This window comes from Triturus cristatus, chromosome 7, assembly GCF_964204655.1.
Source record: "Triturus cristatus chromosome 7, aTriCri1.1, whole genome shotgun sequence".
In the NCBI taxonomy this organism is placed as follows: Eukaryota; Metazoa; Chordata; class Amphibia; order Caudata; family Salamandridae; genus Triturus; species Triturus cristatus.
The window spans coordinates 549,984,233-550,008,965 of NC_140590.1; the positions used below are offsets into that span (position 1 = coordinate 549,984,233).

The 24,733-nt window shown below is 45.3% G+C and overlaps 1 protein-coding gene across 2 annotated transcripts in view; it reads right to left on the reverse strand.

Moving 5' to 3' along the window:
• LLGL2 (LLGL scribble cell polarity complex component 2) overlaps window positions 1–24,733 on the reverse strand; it is a 682,570-nt gene that overhangs the window by 275,918 nt on the left and 381,919 nt on the right. For both annotated transcript variants that reach the window (XM_085616998.1, XM_085616999.1), the window contains exon 16: window positions 2,344–2,485. In XM_085616998.1, coding sequence (XP_085473124.1) covers window positions 2,344–2,485 — 142 coding nt within the window. The remainder of the gene's footprint in view (window positions 1–2,343; window positions 2,486–24,733) is intronic.

Genomic DNA, 24,733 nt, shown 5'->3' on the forward strand with positions numbered 1-24,733 from the left:
TCTTCCTGCTTGATCTATTTTGATACAGTTAGCCACGGATTGCTGTTAGAATGGTTGGCCAATATTGGGATTACCAGCCTAGTCTGGGATTTGATTAAATCCTTTCTTCTGGAGCAATAACAGGCTGTTCGACTGGATGACTATGTCTCGCAGCCTTTCTCCCTTCTGTGCAGGACCCCTTCAGGACCCTTGCTCAGCCCAATACGTTTAACATTATTCCATTCCCTTAGGGAACCTAATGAAGACCTTTGGCTTTCCCTTGACTTCATATGCAGATGACACTTGAATGGTCATTATCTCTGGAAAATGACGAGATTAGCACGGGGTCTAGATTCTACAAGTGTATGCAGGCAATCGATGCATGGATGGATACAAATTTCCTGAAACTCAATTCAGGTAAAACTGAAGTCCTTTTTTTAGGAGCCTTCGGGACTCCCCACCTCCTGGCCAGAGGAAATGGTCCCCCTAACGACACCAGTGAGGAAGGCCCACAACCTGGGAGTGCTTATCGATGATGAGTTGAGCTTCACTGATCAAGTGAATGCAGTCACATCCTCAGCCTTTTTTACACTTAAGACCATCAAAAAGACACTGCCTTTTATCCCTGTCAATCTCCAGAGAACTCTTATCACTTCTCTCGTGATGGCCAAATTTGATTATTGCAATGGCCTGTTTCTCACTGCCCATCAATTCATATTAAACAAACTACAAATCCTACATAATGTGGCGGGCAGACGTCTATTAAAAATTCCAAAATACCATTTAGTATGCATTGACACCCCATCAAACAAATAGTCACCTTCAAAGCACTTTGTATAGCTTACAAAGCCCTTCATGATCTTGTCCCAGACTCTCTCAAACAGAGCTATAAAGGGTACACCCCAAACAGAAGCCTACGCTCGGCCCGCGCCAAATTCTTAGTTGTACCCAGGTTCAAACCAACCACTTGGAGTGGCAGAAGCTTCGGTCTCGGAGCCATCAAGACATGGAATGCACTGCCACTCCCCAGTAAAGAGGCACTCAATCTTGCATTTAGGAAAGCCCTGAAAACTTGGCATTTTAGCACTGTGTAGGGTTTTTTCCTAGGATTTCTCTTTTGTCTGTAATCGCAGCGCCAAGACACCTCTAGGTATTTGAACGCTTTAGAAACATAACAGGCTCCGCCGCTCAACTGTAATTGCCCCCCCCCCACCACGAGTCAGTTACCAACTGGATGTGTCTAGCATCTGTGAGCAGTGATGCAGTACTGTGCAAGAGAGCAATAAAGTGCAGGTATTCTAAAAATAAGATGCCCAAAACATTTTTAAAAACCCCAAGTGCAGTGGGTGCAGTTCCTATTACCGGCGCGTCAGCACCGCTTCCCCCATTTAAAGGGCTCCAACTCTAAAAGGATCAGCCGCCTCGATTGTGATTGGTTCGCCCCCAAAAGTCAGTTACCAACTGGATATGTCAAGCGTCTGAGCAGCGATGCGATACTGTGCAAGAGAGCGATAAAGTGCAAGTATTTTTAACAATAAGATGCACAAGACATTACACATCTTTCGGGGTACACTACGCAAGAGGTGCCATGGCCTCTAAGGCTTTTGCTCTGGGCGCCAGGTTGGAGGATATTCTTAATGCTGCTGACTGGTCACAGACGTGGCCTTCCTGGTGGTAAGGAAGCTTTGAACCAGCTTAATACTCACCTCTGGTTGTGACATAAAATAAAAAAGTTCCTTGCAATCGTAATGGAAAGTTTCAATTTTATTAAGGACTCGGAGGCGAGGTTTATCCACTCGAGCACCGAAGTGACAACTAAACATAATTGGAGGGTCCTTTTCCATTTTTCCATTGGGGTAGGTATTCCCTCTGTAGTTTAACACGGTTTCTGTATTGAGCGCCTTTGATAATGTTGTTTGCAAATTGTCTTGTAGGATTTTTCAAGGCACAGATTGTTTATGAGTTGTTGAATGACTTGCAACAAAACAGGAATATGGTAGTAAATCCTATCTCTCGACGACGGAAATGATGACTCCAAGCAAGACTGAAGGATCATCCAGCGTAACATCCTGTCAAAAGAGGAAGCATAGGGGCAGACAAAGGACTCTTTGGGGACGCATGTGTCCTGATTGGCTGGCATTTGTTTCACCATTTCTCCTAGTATTCATGGGAAATGTAGTTTTCTTAAATGTTATAAGGCTGCTGGAGAAAGAAAGTGAAGAAAGTACAGCAGAATCCTTGCCTCCGAGTCCTTCATAAAATGTAAACCTTCTGTTGCGGTTGCTAGGAAATATTTCATTCCATTTGGGAACAGAGTTGGACATACTGCATGGGTTCTGTCATTGTCTGAATAGTAGATTTTACCTCAGACATGTTGGCACCTCGGCGTTTGGACACCTGACTTCTCCGTATTCGCCGGAAGGACTGTCTCAGAGACTTCTTCAAAGATTTCACTCTAGATAGAGGTCCCTCGAGGGCCAGCTGATCACTTGGATGCAGTGTACATCTGCAAAAGAAGAGGAACAGAGTCACCAAAAATTGCAGCTGCAACTGGATGCACAGAGCACTATTCATTTCATCCCTACTATGACAAGAGTGTGCAAGCTAATTGCCATCCACCCACAAGAAATCAGATTTGTGAGCTATGTAGGAGAAAAGCCAACAAGGCCCAAAGAATCGGACCACTAAAAGGAATTCCTGGATCCCTCTTAGTAGATTGGGACAAGCAGCAAGGTTTTCCGCAAAGAAACAGATGTTATGCATGAACAATAAGTTGAAACAACAATACAGTTAAGAAATAAAGTGCTTAAAAGATCCAAACCAGGTTAGCTAAATAAGAATTTAAGGAAAATACACACAAATTAAATAAACTGGATGTAGGATCAATGGCTATAGCAAAACACATTTTAATGACCAGTTAGTATAGTGCAGCTAGTATAGTGCAGCAGAATTAAAGAGTTCCTTTATTTAAACAGCGGCATAGCAGGTAGCAGCGGCAGAGTCGCGAGCTAAACATCCTCTATGTTATGCTCACCTATAGCAGAATCAGAAAACAAAGGGGGGGACAGATGAGATTGACTACCAATAATCAGGACTGTTCCTTCGGACTCTCGTTCCAAGCCTCCTCTAGAGGGCAAACATCCAGAAGCAGACACTGGCAAGATCCCAAAGATTTTGGGGGTTTCTTCCTCTCCAGAGGCGATTACCCCAGCTGAGGGTCACGAGGAACCTTCAGAAGCAACGGCAATACCGGATCCGTTAAAGGTGAGTGTTCACCCTTCTTCCCAATAAAGATTAGGGGGCAGGTTGGCAGATTTTCTACCTAATTTTAGGCTCTTGACTTCGGATGCCTGGGTGCTACAGACGGTGCAGAGGTACCACATCGAGTTTTACGGCTTCCCAACACAACCTTTCTGCCCCCGCCCCATTGACATGTCGGGTCAGGAAGTCTCTCTGGTGGACAGAGTTATCAGAACTCCTAGTCAACGTGGCAGTAATTCCAACACAGGTGAACCCTGGCGGATTCAGCAACGTATTCCTCATGAAAAAGAGAGACGGAGATAATCGTCCCGTCATAAATCACAGGTAGTTCAAAAGGCTGGTATTCCGCCACTTCAAACTGAAGGGGGATTAATCTCCTCAGGGACATCTTGAGGTCCAATGATTGACTCGTCTGCCTGAATCTCAAGGATGCTAGCCTAACCTTCCCTTCAACCTATTTCTACCTTCACCACGATTAATAACTTGTTTTGGTTTCTCAAGAGAGCAGTAAAATGTAAATCCTTGAGCACTCCATGTACCTGGTCCTCGAATACTACTAATTCCAGAGTCAACCTGATCACAACCAGACACTGACACTACTGACTCGCGAGTCGCCAGACCACAGCACTTTGTCCGGTCATCGACAAACCATACAGAGACACAGAAAGGTCAACACTCAGCCCAGAATCATGTTTCCGACAACAAAACACCTGAACTGAAATCCAGTGTGTAACTGTCCAATTACTTTTCTTGTTATATGTTTTTGCATAGAGATCAGTGCCCAATATCTTTTGCTTTCTATGTTCGGACCAACGTCCTCTCGAGGGTATGGAAAAGCTGTGTACCCTACGCTATCCCTTTTTTCCTATTAAGATCTAAGCTGTCCTCCTGTTAAACTTGACAATCATGCAAGTTCACTGTATGTCTATCACTTTTTTCTTTAATCATGCAACTCCACTGGAGGCGCGTCATCCTTTTCCTTACTTTGTTCATCCTTACAGCTGCCCTTTAAGGATAGAGTTATGCCCTAAGTGCACACCTATGCTGGATGAGGGGGTTACTGCCTCCTTCATCACAGGCTGGTGATTGGGTGTACAGGCAGCGAGTACGTATCTAGGGGTAAACGCCTATTTACCAATATCCCATACGGTGAGAATCCAGCTGGTTTCCTGAACAAAGGTGAAATGCACCCATCCCTGTATCCCTTTGTTACTGCTGGTCATTGTGGAAAAGGTGGACTGTGTTGGATCAGACTTCAAATTTACAAAATAATCTTTACCAGTTCCAACCAGTTTGACCTGTGTTTTCTTGCTCCAGAAGCCCTGGAAACACGGGCAACAAAGTAACAAAACATTTCTATAGAACTGTAGGAATCTCTGAACTTTACAAAAAGGCAGCACTTGATATGCCTGGCCAATGGTCCAAGTTTTATACTATATCATTAAAATGTATCAATAAAGATATTTGCACAAAAAAGCAGCACTTTGGTTGATTCTGGCTTCCCGTCTTGGCAGTTAAATTGTAACAAATGCCCCTTAAATAAGCATGATACCTATTTACACTGTCGGGGACCTCTGATACCAGTGCAGAGCAAATGTACTTCCAGGAGCTAATCTTCTCTGAGCTACTGAACTGCCTCCAGACTTGTCACAAATCATGATTATTCTGTGAATCCTTGCTGCAGGAACCTATCTAGGGATAGAGCACTACACTGCTGCCAGAAACATTTGACCTACCCCTGCCAAGATGGTAACTATGAAGACCTGCACAAGTCCGAGCTGAATTGAAATCAGCATGGAGGATTCACAAATGACCAAGACCGCCCAGGTGCTGTGCTGTGATATCCCAGGAGTCCAGCTTAACTTAAGAAAAATATCTGGGTTGTGGAGATGCCATATTGCATTGCTCCATCAAGCTAATGCGCCTTCAATGTCCCAAACTCAGTCCAAAGGCACACACCTTCGCAGGCCAGGTGTATGATTTAGTTAATTTGTAGGGAGAAGTCGTCTGCCTGTGGAACCATTTTATTCATCTCTCTTGCCCTCACAATTTCACAGATCTAACTTAAACACATGTTTGAGCCCTAATCCTAGAGGCCAGTTCCCAGTGGGACTACTGAGGCCATTACGCTCAGTAAGCACCCTTAGGTAAGGATGGTACCTGAACCACCAGAAATGTAAGATTTTCAGATACAGAAACCAAAGCAGCTCTGTTATGAGCCCTCATACTGCAGGCCTAATCACTGGAAGGAGGAGAAAGTTGTTGTTAACAGAGAACAGACAGAGCACCATGAATATACCTCAAGGATTCGGCCCTTTGTGGTGAACATTGGGTGGGAATGATTCTACGATGGCTCCCCAAGAAGCACTGTCACTTCTGCTCTAAATGGTGGGGTGAGAGATAGCACCATTGTGAGGCATTCAGAACTCAGGCCCTACACGCGGGAGTGTGATGGATCAGAAAGAAGGGCTGGCACACCATCCATGATGCAAGGCTGGGGGTGGTTTGGTATGCCTCAATAGTAAGGATGGCTGCCTTCATGAAATGCGCTTCTCTCAGTGTTAAACAAGTTCCTCCGGCTTGAAGTCGAAGCAAAGGGACCTTGCTTATGGATGCTTTCAGTACGGTTGAATGGGAAAATGTTGGACACAGCAAAGATTGGGAAATTACAGCTGTAGATGTGGGAGATCCAGGAACAATGTGCTGGGACAATGATCTTGGGGATGTGTGTAGGCTGTATTCAAAGCTTCTCTGTGAATATACCTCACTTGACCTACTACCTCCAATTGATTTCCTCAGCAGAGAATCCATGATGGGGTTGAGAGGGGCAATAAGGGGGAAGGGTCTGACAGATTTCTCCACTTCCACTCACATTTTCTTCATTGCATACTGAAATTACTTTGTTGCAGCACTATCCTCCAGGCAACTAAGGAGAGAAATCAAACCAAAATGGCAGCTACAGTATCTCCTTTCCATGACACCCCCAGTACCTTCTTCCTTCTCCTCTCCTTCCTTGCTTGCTTGCTTGCTTGCTTCCTTCCTTCAACATTCCCCTACCGTTACACCATTCTTCTCAGTCCACCCACATCCAAATTCCCCCACAATTTCTTCCTCTTTAATGCGCCAGTTCAATGTTCCCGCAACTCAAATAATAAGGAATGAGGAAAGGAGAGAAGCTGACATGGTACATTATGGTCTTATGCATCATAAGAATTTAACCATTCTGTGTCTGTGGGGAAATGCATTGATACACAAAATCCACAGTTTACAGAACTAGGCTAAGAGCTGTGTTATAGGTTAACATTGCCAATGTTATAGAAAATGTAGTGTTAGAGCCAGGTAGTTATTGGCGTATCTGTGGTCATATCTTTACCTCAGGAAAAGTCAGCACTTTCTGTTTTTCTCTTTTTGTGTTCTTAACTGCTCCTTTTACCTGTCTATACATAAATTCCATCTCTTCTTTAAAGTTAGAACTCTGTCTGTACTCTGAAGTCATTGAGTGTTATTTGCTGTGCGTATTTGAGTTTCGAACACCTATCAACACCTAGAGTAAGCATTGAATACTCCTCATTATCTAGAGTTGTGTCTGAAGTGAGTGGAGTTACTCTAGGGACTCAATAGGCAGGCTGTGCCTAAAGCCCCCATTTAGATGTCTCAATTGGATCCCTTTTTAGCCCTTGAACCCTAGTAATAAACTCCTCTTGGGTCCTTCAAAGTCTCCGATGATCTGCCAGTATAGTGAGATGACTCTCTACAGGTCTACATTGGGATTATGTTGCATATCCGAGCCAATAACTGATGTGGTGGCATCTTGTGACCCTGCTCCAATTTAGCAGTTTTGTTGGCAGGTGTTTTGTACCCAGCGGCAGGTGGTAGTTGCAGCTCCAATGTCTGTGAGGGAGTAATGTCTCTGTTCACTTCTCCTGGGGGGCGTGGCAGTGGTCTTTTTTAAGTGTTGGTGCCTTAGCGTGTCAGTTATGCTGGCTCCTCTCTCCTGGGCGCATGGTGGTAGGGAGGCTGCAGAGTAATTGCAGGAAAGTGGGTTTCTGTTGCAGTAACCCCCCCCCCCAACTTTTGCCTGACACTTGATGCACTTTGACTTGACGTGCCTTTGGTCCCTGCCAATCAGATTCCTAGGGTCTGTGTTCTTTCCCAAAACTGTACCTTTGTACCCATAATTGGTCTCGGTCTCTCTCTCTCTCTCTCTCTCTCTCTCTCTCTCTCTCTCTCTCTCTCTCTCTCTCTCGAGAAAAGTGAAGAGTCAACATGCTACACACCCCTGAGTGCCATGCCTGCAACCCACTGCCTGCGGCCTAGGTAAGTACCACTCTAGCAGGGTGCACTAGCACACAGTTGAGAGTACAGTTGCATTAGCACTGTGCCCCTACAGTGTCTAAGTCCATCCTTTGACATTGTAAGTGCAGTGAAGCCTTAAAGAGTATATAGTCTTGGAGTTGGTCATTAAGAGCTCCATAATGGCTTTACTGAATCCTGTGAATTTTAGTCCCAAACTTCTGAGCACATTAAACCCACAGTGATGCCACTGTGGGATTTAATGTAAAATGCACTCAGAGGGCATCTTAGAGATGTCCCCTGAAAAACGACCAGCCCTGGTGTGGTTCCTGAATAGCTGCCCACCATTTGCCACCACCAGACAGGTTTCTGGACCCCTGGGTAGAGGGCCTCCACTTTCTGGGTCTAGAAACAAAGCCCATCCTGGGCAGAGGTTTCATGCCTCATCCCCCTGAATGGGCTGGGTCCACGAAGGGGAAGCCTCAAAGGCCTGCCACCTTTGTAAGTTGTCCGTGCCATTTGCTGCTTCGAGCAACAGGTTCCCACAGGTTTGGACCCCCACTTTGGGCGGGAGAATCGGCAGGAAACCCAAGTTAGGAGGAGAGGTGTGCCAGCCTTTGCCAACCCCACCCTCTGCCCTGCACCCTGGAGAAGAGGACCTGAGGTGCAACTACGTATTGAGCCCTCCAACTTACCTGCCCAGTTGTTGGTTCCTCCCAGAAGACTTCATGGACCGAGCCTGCCGCCAAAAATCCCAAACTGACAACCTCCATAGGATTGCATTAGGCTTCCGACCCTCCTAAGCACCTCTCACCTGGCCACCCTGGCACCGCTGGTGGTATGGACTTGGTGCCAACCTGTGATACACTTTGCCCTGACCTTAACCATAGGAGCTTAGCTCCCAAGACCAAGTGGCCTGCTCGTGAGCAGCCCCCCAACCGAAGTGCCGCCTAGCCCCTTTGGCGAACATTGGGGCTCTGCCGCCCTAGTGCCACTAGTAGTGCAACCAAAGTGCCTTCTTGAACCTTCATTCTAAACCATAAAAACTACTCTTGCAGGTTGTTTACTTACCTGCAAACGATAACCTTTACTCTCATAGGAACCAATGCTATGATTTTTGTTCCAAAAAAGTGCTGAACTGACTTTGTATGTAAACTAAAGTAACTTTCTTTGGCTCAAAAATGGTCGTACTTACCTGTAATTTGTCAGCCCCCTTGATATATACCTCGGCATATCACCCCAAGTAGTCAAAGTAACTGAAAAGTAATCAAAAGTAATTTCTATGTATTTGAAACGGTTTTAAAAGCAAATACAAACCTGTAACAATTGCAATTCAAACCACAACTGCATTACCTTGTAAAGTTTTGATTTGAAAGTATATTTCACTTACCTTTGCCAAGTCCGGCTTGGTTCTAGAAATAAAACATAAGTATATGCTTTTATACTTACTTATGTGGTCTGGATTCTGTCCGAGTGTGTGCCATCAGCCTTGATTGAGTGAATACAATAAATGCGTAGCACACCCTCCTGATAAGCCTAACTGCTCGACCACACCACCACAACGAGAGCTGTAAGTGATTAACTAATTTAGCCTCTGCTATACCTCTAGGGATCCCCTGGACTCTGTGCACACTAAACCTTACTTTGGTATAGTATATACAGAGCCAGCATCCTACAGTAATCTCCTGAGACATTAAGCATACGCAAATGCACATTACCTATATTCAGTTCAAATCTTCCGTTACGTCATAATCCCATTCAATCATGGATGCCAGAATAGAATACGATGTAGTAACTACAGGGAATTACATATCCGAGTGAAGTTCATCGATCATCCACAAGAAATATTTCTCCAAATGACCCATCATCCTCTTTGAAGCTTATTCATCAAGCTTCAAAATAATTCTAAAGAACCTTGGGATGTTCTTTCTAAGATAAGAGCTTTCCAGTAGTCTTTTGCAAATAAACTGCTTACCATGGCCTCAGTTTTACTTTGACTAGACCATCTGAAAAAAGAATTACAAAGTCTGGTCTGATCTGGTTTTGGCAGAGACAATACAGAAAATATATTCGCATTTGGTGCTACAAACTATCCACCGAACACAGCTCATTTTGAAAAACAGCAGGTATCTCAATCATGTGGTTCAAAATGTAGGTGCAGGCCGTCCCTCTATTATTAGAGGCTCCAAACTATACTGCTGTTTTTTCAGTAGATACGAGAAGATTAGCAAGCTGACTGGTTGACGTTTCTTCGTGGCTTTCTTCGTGGCAAACAATGTTGTCAAATACAATGTTTACTAGGGCTTGTAGATTTAATTTATAATAAGGGTATTGTTGCTCAATTACGGAGAATCTCTTGCACAAAGGCCTTCTGTACAGGCCCATTCATCTTTGTCTTAGTTCAGCAGGTTGGAAAAAAAAAAGGATAATTTAAAAATTTTAAGACGTTTTTTGAAGCACACAATTTAAAATGCAGCAACACAAAGAAAGTAAACAAAATCATCAGCCACAGTGGCTTCGAGAAAAAGACAAATGTTTAGCAAGCTTTTTAGAAGAGGTTTTTTTTTTTTTTTTTACTCAGCATCTTTGTTGGGTACAGTACTGGCAGAACCACTCCTCTTAGCTAGCTCCCAGTTCATTTGATATAGTGTTCCAGGACAAAACATAGCTACAACCCTTGCACAGACAAATTAAGAATATTACATTTTAGACTTAGTGGTAAATGCAGACAACAGGCTTGTTCCCCTTGTGTGACCATCGGGTTCTTCAACCACAGTCAAGTCAAGTCAAAATAACTTTATTTGGTTCCAAGAACCATAAATGTTTTGCACAGATACTTGCTAAAATAAAATGTACATATCATGGTTACAGAAGCATAGATAAAAACAAACAATAAAAAAGCAGACAGTAAATAGCGTTCAAGCAGTGTTGGGAGGAAATATAAACCCTAATGTTGAATCTCCCATATGTCCATCTCTAGTAACAACCATAACATTTCGTCCATGTAGTTATTTTTATATAGGGGGTACACAGGTTTTATTAGGCTGTAATAACTCATAGCGTCTTCTTATAGACATTGCAACTCTAATAAAATTCAAAACTGTAATGCAGATAGTTAAAGTAGACAAAGACGGTAAGAAATTAAAACCGCCAATATAGGTACATGGCCGTATTTTCCTCAAAAGTGTGGTTTAAAATTTCCCCCTCGGCTCTTTATAAGGGGACAGAAGAAAATAAAGTGCAACGTGCTCTGAGCTGCCAAATTATCACACGGACAAGGTGGTAAGCTGTGAACCCATCCTGATTGTTTAGGAAATGCCACTAAAAAGTGCAATGTGCTTCATCGAAACCTAGTCAAATACAATCATACTTGAACGTTAGTGGCAAAAGTTAGATAAAATTGCTGTTCTCCGGGAAATAAACATAGGGGGCCTGATATTATCATTTGTGCACAGCGTAGGTGTGCCCTAGCATACAATGCATCTTTTATAACAGTTTTTGCATTTGTATTGATACTTGCAGGATTGTCATAGTAGTGCCCCAAACCTAACTCATGTACTTTTTCCTTTACAAAGCGGAGCCAGGGGATAGACAAGGCACTATCTAAATTGGTACAATCTTTGATAACATCCCTTGAGAACATTAGGTCCTCAGATAACCAAATCTTGGCCCGTAGGAGCAATGGGGCGATATCAATTCGATCTTTAACATAGGCCAGCCATAGCTCCCGATGACAAAAGGGAGTGCGGGCACTATTTGGGCCCAGCAATAACCTTTTTATACATGTATTTTCCAGGACCTGCAGTTGTAGGGTTTTATGGTAGCCCCAGACTCCCGCCCCATAGGATGCCACAGGAAAACATTTGGCTTTTTTAGAGGGTAACCAATTCAGTCACCAGTTTATAGCCTAGCTTGCGGGCAAAGCGAAATAAGCCCTCCACAACCAGACTAGTATGTTGTACCCTAGCTGTAATAAGATGGTCCCAATTCATAGAATCATTAAAAATATTCTCTAAATATGAAGAAAAAAAAAATAGCTTGTCAATGGTCTTGCCCCTAACCTCAAATTTTCTTGTTTTCATTACTTTGGGGCCACACACCACGGCATAAGATTTAATCAAATTTACTTTTAAAACCAGTGCTGCCATAAAATCAATAAAAGCGTAAAGTGACTTTTGGAGGCTGTTGGCTGTCAGAGCCATTAAAATAGTATCATCCACATAAGATAACAATGGGATCGCGTTGCCTCCAATTTTAGGAAAATCAAATTCCTTCTCTATTAAAAATGCCTTTAAACCATTTGTATACAATAAAAAGAGGAATGGAGCTAAAATGCAACCCTTCCGGACACCTTCTGTGGAGACAATGGGCCCAGTCTTTCCCCCCCCCTAGAGCCGTATCGTACGGCAACCGTTGTAGAGGTATGGAGCCTACGTAGGAGGGATATAAGGGCTTCCTCAAAACCCATTTGCTCCATCAGTCCCCACAATTTCTCCTGATTGACCGTGTCGAAAGCACTGGGTAAGTCCATAAAGGCCAGATGTATAGAACCCCTCCTGGCCTTCATGTACTTGCCCATGATGAGGGACAAATTGAGGCATTGTTCTGTGGTTCCCATCGCCCTTCTAAAACCATATTACAATCTGGACACGATCCCTGTACTGTTCACCCAGGTTTCAAGATGCGCAAGGATGACCCTTAGCAGTGGCACTGATTAGTGAAATTGGCTTATAACAGGCAAGGTCACTCCTGTTACCTTTCTTATATACTGGAACCATGATGGCCTCCTTACAGGTTAATGGAATGGGACCAATCCCTACAGCTTTAGAAACGTTGGTGAGCAAGGGTGCCCATAATTTCGGGTTTCTTTTTAACAAATCCAGGGGAACCCCATCAGGGCCAGGGGCTTTCATGCTGATTCTCCTCGCTAAATCCTCCGCAATTTCTGCCACTGTGATTGATGCATTTAATTGTGAGGCCAATGATAGAACAAATATCGGTTCTCCACTTCCTTCAACTATTGAGGCGTTTTGGGGATTAAATATGGCTGAGAAATGGGATTCCCAAATTGCCCCTAGGATCAATGAATCCATGGGTTTAGGCTAGTCTTTAAATAGGGGGCGATTAATTATGTCCCAGAAACTCTTAAGAGTCTTTCAGTGCACTGGCTCTCTCCAGATCTTCCCGAGCTAAACTCCTCAATTCATCTTTTCTTTGTTTGATAGTACACTTATAGGTCTGCCTTAAACTTTTAATTTGTGTTGTATCACAAGGGTTGGCATGGAGGGCCATTTTAAGATCCCTATGCACTCTGGAACACTCAGCGTTAAACCATCGCAGCTCCTGGGATTTTCTTCTTCGAACTGATCCATTCAGGTCTTTTGCCACATCTGCACAGATCAGTTCAAAGTCATGAACCACCTCATCAAGGGGAGAGTCAGCTTGGAGACAACTCATAATAAGGTTGAAATTTGTTGTGACTGTTTTCTGCTTCAAAATGGATGGGATCAACTTTACCCCAATTCAATCTCATCCCTTTATTTTGATTAAAATAAATAGGACAACCATCACCTTTCCCAACCTTGGCTATTATACTGAAGAAAACGGTTAAGGGTTATGGTCACTTGCAATATTTGGTGCCACCTCAAAGTTACCGACAAGTGGGGAATAATTCCTAGAGATAAACATAAAATCAATTGTACTTTCTGTACCTCCTCCAACATAGGTGGGACACTGGGGTAAGGAGCTGCAAATCAAATTATTAGTATTAAAAAGGCCTAGGTCATTTTCAATAATAATAGAATTCAAGGCTTCACCCTGTGGTGTATGGATAAAATGTGGCTTTGGCTGACCCTCTGCGTCTAGCAGCCCACAGACTCCACTGTGACTGAATGAACAAATGGTACAATTAAGATCCCCCACCCAAAAGATACACAAGGGCTGCCACTTCCCCGCAATGTTATTAACCAGCACCTGTAAGCCCTCAATCACAGGACTGCTATTCTGGTCAAAGATATTATAATACCAGTTTACTAGCAATAACTTAGCCCGAATCAAGTTGGAAATGAGGACTAGTTGGTACCTGGGTGAGGTCTTTACAACATGGGTTTGTATGTGCCCATATTTGACTGAAATGAAAGTAAAAAGCCCTTCTTTTGCCTTCCCAGCCGGTAAGGGTGTTGCATGGACGGTAAAGGAACGATAACCGTCCGGCACAATATCAGCCTGATACCATGTTTCTTGAAGGCAAATAATATCAAAGCCCCAATATAATCCACCCAATCCTCATTTATTAATTTTGCACGTATTCCTGCAATGTTCTATGAAATGATTCTACACGGGGTAGCATGTACCCGACTCCCTAGGCCCACCTTTGCGGATTGCATGGCGGACATGGTGAGCAAGGTTGCTATACCAGACCCCTCGACCCCCCCCCCCCCGAATTCATATTAGAAACCGGAATTAAGTGCCAGATGAGGTTTTCAGTATTCACTGCATCATTACTAGGCCTGCTGATGTTTAACAAAATGGGGCCAGATAAATCTGTTAATTGCCTATTCCCAATTTCGTCTGCATCTACAACTCTCCCTAAAACAGGGCGCTGTAAGCATGATCTTTTCAGATCGACTAGACTGCCTGAATGTACAGGTAGTCAGTCAATATCTGTCAAGCCAGACAGAGCATCAAAGCGAATGGGGTGGATAAATGAGAGAGACTGGAGGGGAAAGTATCTTTTTGGCCTGTACCCAGGGAGGTGTTGCCTCTTACTAGACCCCTGAGGACAGGCCTTTATCAGATCATTTGGTGAGTCTCCAATATGCTTCAGGGGGGAAAAAATGCACCTTTTGTTGTTAAAATTAAGTACAACGCAATCCCCTTCTTGGCATTTGGTTGCAGGGCCTAACCAGCCCACCCTCATTGCTATAATAATGTGTTCGGACCAATTTATGTGTGATGGAATTTTCCTATAGCACCAATATGCTGACTTGTTTATAAGGCTCGGGCAGCTTTCTTGTTGCCCTGGGAGGATAAATATCTATGCCCTGGGTCCAAATTACTTAAGGATTCTTTTGTTTCTTCCCCCCCTAAGCATGCCGATTCCTAGTCACTCTCTCCCATTCTGCCCGCTCCCTCGTCTATCCCCGTTAAGTGAACCAACCATCCCAATTTCCCTTACTCTCGTATCAATTTACTTGTTACTGGTGTCCATGAGGGGGGGCCCTCGCAAAGTGGCCCAACTATCTATAATAGGTAATCCATTTAATGGTTTCAAAGTCGCCGGGGAGGCACTAGAAAGTTCTTCAGTTACCCTTTTATTTTTGTGGCTGGGTAAAGGTTCCGTCGCCTTTTTTTCTTTATGTGCTAGGTAATCCCTTGGTTCCTGCAAAAGTCGCGCAAGATGCTCTTCAATACTGGCCAAGCTAGAGAGAATAGGTTCCAGGGCATCTTTTACAACCTTGCTGATTTTTTCAGTCAATATGTCCAGATCAACCTGTACAGTTTCTCCGCCACCATTACGGGTTCTACAGGCAGTACCTAAAGGGTGAGATTGTTTTGAGTGTTTAACCCTTGGGGACTGACCCTTCGCTTTCACGTCAACCCCGGCCAGCTCAATTCACTTCCTCTTCCCTCCTACCACACTCAGGGACCCAGTTTTTTCCATGATTAGCTGAGGGGCAATCTCGTCTCCCTCATGCGTGGCGCCTTGGTTTCCCTGACTCACAATGATAATAGAGGGCGAAAGTGGGGGTTGTGGCCTCGGTTCAGGATGTATTCCAATGGCTGCCGTATGAAAGTCCCCAGTACCAGTGGCGGTAACTGGGGGATCAGGGGGAGGCACAATTGACAGTCTCCTCTCAGCCAATTCTCTTTCCTTATTTAGTGCCCCCACCGCCTTTTGCAGAAAGCCATCTAATGTAGTGTCAGTTGTTTTTAGAGCAAGAGCAGTTTTTCGTTTCCTCATATTGAATACAAATACATTTCAAAGGAGTTTAACTTAGAATGTAACCAATTTAGGGAAAAAATAAGAAACCTTTACCTTAACGCTGCTTCGCTTGAATTGAGCTTGAAGGCTGCATGCCAGTTTAGAAACCCGAAGAACCAAGAGGGTGGGCCCAGTCCTGCCTCCTCCGGGCGCAGACGGACCCGCCCTTGGCCTGGACTTCGACCAAGCGTGGTCTGGGTCTGCCCGCGCGCGTCCCGTGCTGCGATTTGAAGTGCCTCCTGGCGCTAGATGTGACGTTGGTGGCAGCGAGCCGCAGTGCAGCCCAGATCCAATAGTCCTGTGGGCAGGCAGACAGTGGTGCAAAGAACCGGCATTGACGGGTGTCCCGCTCTGCGGGAGCCCGAGCTGAGATTTAAAGCGCCTCCTGGCGCTAGATGCAACGTTGGCGGCAGCGAGCCGCAGTGCAGCCTGGATCCGATAGTCCTGTGGGCAGGCAGGCAGCGTTGCAAAGAACCGGCAATGACGGGTGTCCCGCACTGAGGGAGCCCTCGCTGAGATTTAAAGCGCCTCCTGGTGCTACCTGTGACGTTGGCGGCAGCGAGCCGCAGTGCAGCCTGGATCTGATAGTCCTGTGTGCAGGCAGGCAGTGTTGCAAAGAAACGGCAATGACGGGTGTCCCGCGCTGAGATTTAAAGCACATCCTGGCGCTAGATGTGACGTTGGCGGCAACGAGCTGCAGTGCAGCCTGGATACAATAGTCCTGCGGGCAGAAGGGCAGTGGTGCAAAGAACCGGCAATGACGGGCGTCCTCTTCAACCACAGTCTTTCTCCTGCTTATCAATGCTAGATGTCAGGCCAGAAGATTGAACAGGGGGTGATGCCTCCAGTTCAGATAATTTAATGTTTCATGAACACATCATGTCATTCTGAGTGAAGGTGAGATATCACTAGTTTCATCATAAAGCTAAATTGGTTAAAGCAATTGGTGAGCTGATGGACAAAAAGATCAACGGCTTTTGAAAAGATAACCCTTTTTATTTTCTCTGAATTTCCCACATTTTAAGCAGAGTTCTCTATCTACACATACAAGAATGTGCTGTCCGGAATGGGGCCAATATCAACCTGATACAGGTTTATGAACATACGAGTTTGAAGTGAATATGGTAACCCTACTCTTGGATGACAAGGAAGGGCATTACATACACAGTGCATTAGATTCTGCACAAATGAGCAGGTCATTTCTGCTAATTTTAGCTTTGCAGCCCATTGTAAATATACTTGGATGTAAGAATGCAAAGACACAATCTTCCTCACAGAATGACTTCTTGTTTTAACCATGCCCTAAACATACAAGTTACTTACCTTCGGTAAAGTAATATCTGGTAGAGACAGTGTCTAGCGACAGATTCCTTAACTTTTGAATTCTACCCAGGCATCAGACTGGATCTGGAAATGTTTTCATCAGTCCCTCTGCGCGCCGGGGTACAGGGCCGTACAGCTCCACAATGACGTAGTCTCTGGATGTGACGTCAGCTGTGCCATATAAGTCCCCTCTGGCGCGTGGACGTCAGTTTCTTCTGTGAAACTTACGCGCCAGAAAAAGGCACCACCTTAGAAACTGGCTGTGGAAACAGCGTGCCCACAAAAGTTCAAAATCTTTGAAACACTAATTACGAATAAACCTGAAGTGGTATACTAATACCAGCCAAAGAGTTTAAGGTAAAACCCCACATTAACCAACTAAGCTTAGGCTACATATAACCCTGCACACTAATGATTTATCAGCCTTGCAAAGAAAGACAACCCCCACTCTACAGATCACTGACCAACGGAAGCGAAAGGTATGATAATACCAAGACAAGAATCATGAGGTCATAACAAGCTGATTGTGGAGTCATCAGTATGCGAAATAGTGCCCACCAATGTATAAACCAGTATTGAATCAGTGTATAACCCATGTCTCATAGGTTTTTCACAAGACAAGATAAAGGAGTAAAACCCAATGACCGTTGAAGCACACAATCAAGTGAAACAGTGAACACTCGTATATAAAACCAGTACTACAAAAGAGGCAAAAAGGGTGCAGAAAGACGTAAGAGGGATACAGAAAGAGGCAAGAGAGGTACAGAAAGAGGCCGGAGGGGTGCAGAAAGAAGGAAGATAAGTGCAGAAAGAGACAAGAGAATTGCTGAAAGAAGCAACAGAGGTGCATAAAGAAGCAAGAGCAGTGCAGAAAGAACCAACTGAGGTGCAAAAAGAGGCAAGAGGTGTGCAGAAAAAGGTAGGAGGGTTGCAGAAAGAGGCAAGAGAGGTACAGAAAGAGGCCGGAGGGGTGCAGAAAGAAGAAAGAGAAGTGCAGAAAGAGGCAAGAGAATTGCTGAAAGAACCAACAGAGGTGTAGAAAGAAGCAAGAGAAGTGCAGAAGGAGGCAAGTGAGGTGCCGAAAAAGCAAGAACAGTGCAGAAAGAACCAACAGAGGTGCTGAAAGAGGCGCGAAGGGTGCATAAAAGAGCAAGAGAAGTGCAGAAAGAGGTAACGAGAGGTACAGAAAGAGGCAAGAGATGTGCAGAAACAGGCAGGAAAGGTGCAGAAAGAGTGAACAGGATTGCAGATAGAGGCAAGAGAGGTGCAGAAAGAGAAAAGAGGGGTGCTGAAAGGGGCAATAGATCTGCAGAAAAATCAACAGAGATGCTGAAAGAGGCAAGTGAGGTGCAGCAAGAACCAAGAGAGGTTCAGAAAGAGGCAAGAGAACTGCAGAAAGAAACAACAGAGGTGCAGAAAGAGGCAAGATGGGTGCAGAAAGAGGAGAGAGAAGTGCAGAAAGAAGCAAGAGAAGAGCAAAAGGAGGCACGAGGGGTGCAGAAAGAAGGAAGAAAAGTGCAGAAAGAAGCATCAGAGATGCTGAAAGAGGCACGAAGGGTGCAGAAAGAAGCAACAGAGGTACAGAAAGAGGAAAGAGTGGTACAGACAGAGGGAAGAGAGGTGTAGAAAGAGGCTAGAGAGTTGCACAAATAGGGAAGAGGGGTGCAGAAAGAAGAAGGAGAGGTGCAGCAAAAAGCAACAGAGGTGCAGAAAAAGGCAAGAGAGGTGCAGAAAGAAGCAAGCGAAGTGCAGAAAGAGGCAACAGCAGTGCAGAAAGATGCAAGAGAGGTGCAGAAAGAAGCATGAGAAGTGCAGAAAGAGGCAAGAGAGTTGCTGAAAGAAGCAACAGAGGTTTAGAACGAAGCACGAGAAGTGCAGAAAGAGACAAGTGAGGTGCAGAAAGAAGCAAGAGCAGTGCAGAAAGAACCAACAGAGGTGCAAAAGAGGCAAGAGGGGTGGAGAAAGAGGAAAGAGATCTGCAGGGAAAAGCAACAGAGGTGCTGAAAGAGACAAGTGAGGTGAAAAAAGAAACAAGAGAGGTGCAGAAAGAAGGAAGACAAGTGCAGAAAGAAGTAACGGGTGCAGAAAGAGGCAAAAAGGGTGAAGAAAGACGTAAGAAGGATACAGAATAGGGCTAGAGAGGTGAAGAAAGAGGGAAGAAGGTTGCAGAAAGAGGCAAGAAGGGTGCAGAAAGAACCAAATGAGGTGCAGAAAGAGATAACAAGACGTGCAGAAAGAGGGAAGAGAGGTGCAGAAAGTAGAAGAGAGGTGCAGAAAGTAGAAGAGATTTGCAGAAAGAGGCAAGAGAACTGCAGAAAAAGAAAGAAATGTGTACAAAGAAGCAACAGGAATGCTGAAAGAGGCAAGAGAGGCACAGATGGAAGCAAGAGTGGCTTGCACACCATTAGTACCAATTTAACACCCACATTTAGCAGTAAGTAACAGGTGACCATTCTAGGATATGCAAAGGGCCTTCCACCATGCTGTAACACTTGTTGCTGCATCTTTGGTAACGTTTGAGCCATTTGAGCTAGAAACAAGGCTTTTTTTGTTCAAATCTGCAGATTATGAAGCAGATGATTAATTATGTGGCTAATGCAGAAAATTTATAATTGTGTGAAAGTCGGTGCAGCCAAACAGTCGCATAATTCCAGTGGCCCTGCTCATACCTCTGACTAGGTCCACAAGTGCTCATCAGTGATTCCTTCTTTTTTTGCCTCACTGAGTTCATAGTTGAGCTTCTATGGAAACGAGGAAGACTAAACCTGAGGTTACCACTCTACAACACTGACTACCATACCACATAATTACTTTCCATAACACATAATCCCACTCTACATAATTCCTATACACTACATACCACAAATATTAGTAAAAAAGATTTACATTTACAACGCCAATAGCTCAAACTCTCGCAAATGACAAAACCTATTACATTGCAAACACTTCTTTAACTACTAGTCGTGCTTGCAGAGTGGTGGAGAAAGGGTGCTGGGCCTCCGACCAGCGCTCAGGAATTCCGCTGCGTAGGATTTACAGGAGGTACCAGAAGGGCTTCTTGGCCCCCAAAGTCCCTCAGGAGTAAAGTGGACTTCATCCCCCATCCCGTAGTCTGCCATGAGGCGTGTTTGCAGAGTAGTGGAGAAAGGGGGCATGGCCTCTGAAGACGTCGTAGCAATCCTACTGTGTGGGACTTACTGGAGGTAACAAGAGGGGTACTTGGCCCCCAAGGAAATCCTTGGGGGCCATCTACCCCTCCTATTACCTCCAGTAAGTACCACACAGCAGGATTGCTAAATTCTCATAACAGGCCACCCCCCCTTTGCCCACCACTCTGCAAACGCGTTCCCTGGCGCGCTCTTGGATGGGGATTGAAGTCCCCTTCGCTGCTGGGGGTCCTTTAGAGACCAACTAGCCTACCTCTTACCTCCGGTGAGCCCCACACAGTGGGTTTGCTGAGAGGTGGACACAGGCCACGCCCCCTTTCTCCACCACTCTGCAAACGTGCCACCTGGCGCGTTCTAGGTTGGGGGATTAAGTCCCCTTGAATAAAGAGGCTAACTGGGGGCCTACTAGCCCACCAGGTACCCTCAGTAAGAGCCACATAGCTAGTTTGCAGATAGGTGGTCCGAAGCCACGCCCCTTTTTACACCACTCTGCACACGCGCCTCTTGGCGCACTGCTGCTTGGGGGTTGAAGTCCACTTGTGTCCTGAGGTCCTCCGGACACAAGATGACCTCATCGCCCCACCAGCAGTGCGCCAAGAGGCGCGTTTGCAGAGTGGTGTAAAAAGGGGCGTGGCTTCGGACCACCTATCTGCAAACTAGCTATGTGGCTCTTACTGAGGGTACCTGGTGGGCTAGTTGGCCCCCAGGGACCCTCAGTATTCATGGTGACTTAATTTCCCAACTTACAATGCGCCAGGGGGTGCATCTGCAGAATGGTGCAGGGAGGGGGCGGGGCTTCTGGCGAGATGCCGGCTTTTTTTTTTTAATTTATTTTTAGAAGGGGGGCTGTGTGGGCCCCCCCCTCTTTTACTATATTTGGGGCCCTGTGGTCCCCATCCCCCAGGGCTTGACCCATTTTTTAAAATAAAAATAAAAAATGGGAAGGGGTCTGCGCGGTCCCCCCTCCCAAGGCCAATTTCAACCACAGGGACCCCATCCCCGAGGCATGGCCTCCTCGATTAAATGTATTAATTGGGAAGCGGGCGCGTGGCCCCCCTTCTCTAGGCCACTATTGGCCCCGGGGACCCCATCACCCGGGCCCGGCCTGCCGTTTTTCTGGGTTTTTTTTATTCGCAGGAGGGGAGCCACGGCCACTTTTGGCCCTGGGGACCCCAACCCGCAGGGCTTGGCCTCACTGTTGGGGACCGTGGGGGGAGCCCCAATGCCCCCACGGTCCTGCCGGATTCCCGCCTCCTGCGGGAGCCGTCATTGCTTTTGACCAAGGGGAGCTGCTAACATGCAGCTCCCCTTGCTCAAAAGCAATCCAGCTTTGCTTTGTTGAAGCATGAGCAGGTTTCAACGAAGCAAAGCAGAGTTTGCTATGACAGTGCGGGAGCTGTGCACCCGCAAACGACAATGTCCCAGGGGTGGGCACCTTGGGACATTGCAGGAGCCGGCCCTTAGGGGTGGTGGTCCCCAGGGCCATCAAGGGCTCCTGGAGGGGGCTCCCAAGTGTTTAAGGCCCCGGGGAGCTGGTGGTCCCTGGGGCTTGGGGGGGCCAATGAGGCCCCCGCAAATAATTGAAGGAAGCCCTGGGGAGGTGGTGGGCCCCAGGGCTTGGGGGGGGGGTATGTGCCCCCCGCACATATTTAAATATGTTATTACACAAGTACCGGGGAGGTGGCGGTCCCCGGAGCCGCGGGGAGCCGCGTATCACCGCATATAATTAGTATAGCCCCGGGTAGGTGGCGGTCCCCGCAGGCCCCCGCTATATAATTTGGCATTGCCCCCGGGACCTGGCCCACCCGGGGGCTTACAAATAAAGTGCGGAGCCCGTGCTTCGTTTTAAAAAAAATATCTTTTCTCGGCAGGATTTGTGCACCCAGCGCAGATTTTGCTGATTTTTTTTTTTTAATGCTATGTTTGGGCCTGGTGGTCCCTGTGGGACCCCCTGAGCAGGCCTAGGGGGTCAGGGTGTTTCTACCCTGTCCCCTTTTCTTGTTTTTCACCATTTTTTCTACTGATTCCTTGTGACTCGGTTACCGAGTCACAAGATGGCTGCCAACACTTCCTGGTTTGGAGTGTTGAAAGCCAATCAGAGTGAAGCTCGTGCCCGGGGAGGTTCGCAAACCCTCCTCGGTGCTCAGATATCAATATGATTCATTTTTTAATTTCTCAGGAACTACTGAACGGATTTACACCATTTAAAAAAAAAAGGTCACTTTCTGAACCAAGAGCTACCTTTTTGCCAAATTTGGTGTAATTCTGTTCAGCAGTTCGGGCTGTAGCCTGTTCCAATTTTTCCTACAGAAATTAACATGGGGAAAATGAGTTTTGGGACCCCCCCCCCCTTTTTTCTTGACCCCCACTTGACGAATCAATCACCCCAAAACTTTGAAGACAGGAGCGCCCCATTAGTTTTGAAAATTTCGCAAAGATTCGTCAACCGGGGCCAAAGATATCGGCAAAAGAAAAAACGCTTTTTGAATAGAAACAAGGTCCTAACTATAACTACTTACTGGCGACCGCCAGCAGGAAGGAAGGATGGATGGATGGATGGATGGATATATACATCTCAGAATTTCATGGGCCAATGTGTACTGCCGTACCGCAAGGAATTATCAAGCTTTCTCCCTGCCTGGACTTCAGTGCCATGGTCTGAACATGACTTAGAGCCATAGACACACTCGACGCACCAAGGCAAACAAGACCAGAGAAGCAATCACATCTCACATTAAAAATCTCTTTCTGTATTCTTTTTTTTTTAATATCGAAAACCAAATATGCATAACATATGCACACAGCCATGTATACTCTGTATACGTAATAGCTAAACAGAACTGAAAAATCAGACCAAAAGCACTTTACAATATTATTGATAAACGTATCACACCTATTAATCCAGTACCAAAAATATAATCAAAAAATTTGATATACAAACAGCCATGATTTCTCAAGGACTGTTAAAAGCAGAAAAATGATATACAAACCTCAAGAAGACAGGTAATATCTAACCTTCAGACAGAATAACATATGCAAAGAACATTGTAGGAGACCTCCTACAATGTAATGCATGATCGAAACAGCCTTAACCTTTTCAGACACTGCCTCTTGGGCAGCTTAAGACACAGAGTTCACACCGCTATGTTCTACGATTAAACATAGGAATTACCCATACCCTCTCACAAAGGAGGAAGTCATGAACTCTTGTATTCAAAAGAAGACCAACATAAACTCTGAAAATACCAGCACCATTATTCAAAAAAATGGAAGCACTTATAATAAATATGCAGTCCGTTTCCGGAAGAGAAAACAAGCTATACTGATAACCCTGGCTAAGAAAAAGCAGGGGCGTGCAAAGGTAACATAACCCCAAAAAGGAGATCACAAGAGGAAAAGAACGGCTATTAGCCCACACAATAGCGCTTAAAAGAGCGTATAACAGAGTCCAAGAATGACTAAACTGTATAGGAGAGTGATGCCCGCACAAGGGTACTCTGAGAAAACTATCTAATAGCAAACAAATAGACTACATAAGTAGTACACATAAAAAGTTATACAATAGTAAACCAATACGCCATGTAGAGTGATACGTATACGCAAAAAGGGTATGAACTCTTGAGACTAAGCTCCGCATCAGAGTAAATGAAAAAAACAAATCAGCTATGCAGCTGCAACAACAATCCGAAAATTAAAATCATCAAATCCGAAGTCAAACACTCTTGCAAAAAGTAGGGCTTAATACTTCAACACCACATAGTGCAACAGCAGCAGAGCAGGATTAAAATCCTTATACCTGAAGGTCCAAAACCGTGGCTATATAAAAGAGAAGCAAAATACTTGACAAGGCAATACTACAAGTGAGCAGCCATGAGGTGTTGAATCACAAAATCTGCATGATTGCCAAATAAACTAACATCATCAAAGGTCATATCCTTCATACGCTCTCGAACATTCTCGGGGAATTTCCACTCACGCAACCAAGCATGTCTGCGAAGAGCAACAGACTGCACCATGGCTCCACTAATAGAATCGTTGGTGTCCATTGCTGATTTAACATTAAACTTTGCCATCTCACTGCCATCTTGGGCACGCTGAAAGTGCTCAGCCCGACCCCTTCAGGGAGGAAGGAAGCAGATGGTTGACAGAGTCCCATAAAGCATATGAAGCTCTGCTTAAGACACAAGATGTGTCTAACGACTTCAAGGCCGAACTAGCTAAAGCAGCAAAGATATTCCGGCCACACAGAACCAACCATGTAGATTCTCTACCTGGTGGAAGTAGAGGAGAAGAACAAGTTACTTACCTTCGGTAACGATGTATCTGTAAGAGACACACATTAGTTATAGATTCCTTACCTTAGAATTACCCCGAGGCATCGAACTGGATCCGGAGAATTCTTTCTTAGCAGTACCCCTGCACGTCAGTAGGTGGTGTCGGTCGACTTCATCTTCGGAGTCGTGGTCGCCGGGATGACTTCATGGTGTCTACTTAGACGCCGCCCCTGCGCGCTGACGTCAGTTCTGACACAACTTTCCATGCCAGAAGCGCAGAGCCATGCATGACACTGACCACTGGTAAACCAAACTAAGGCCCTCTAAGGAAGTCCTTATCCCTAGAAGTCAGTTTGCAGAAAGGGGAGGATGGGTGGGGCAGTAAGGAATCTATAACTAATATATGTCTCTTACAGATACACTGTTACTGAAGGTAACTTGTTGATCTGAAA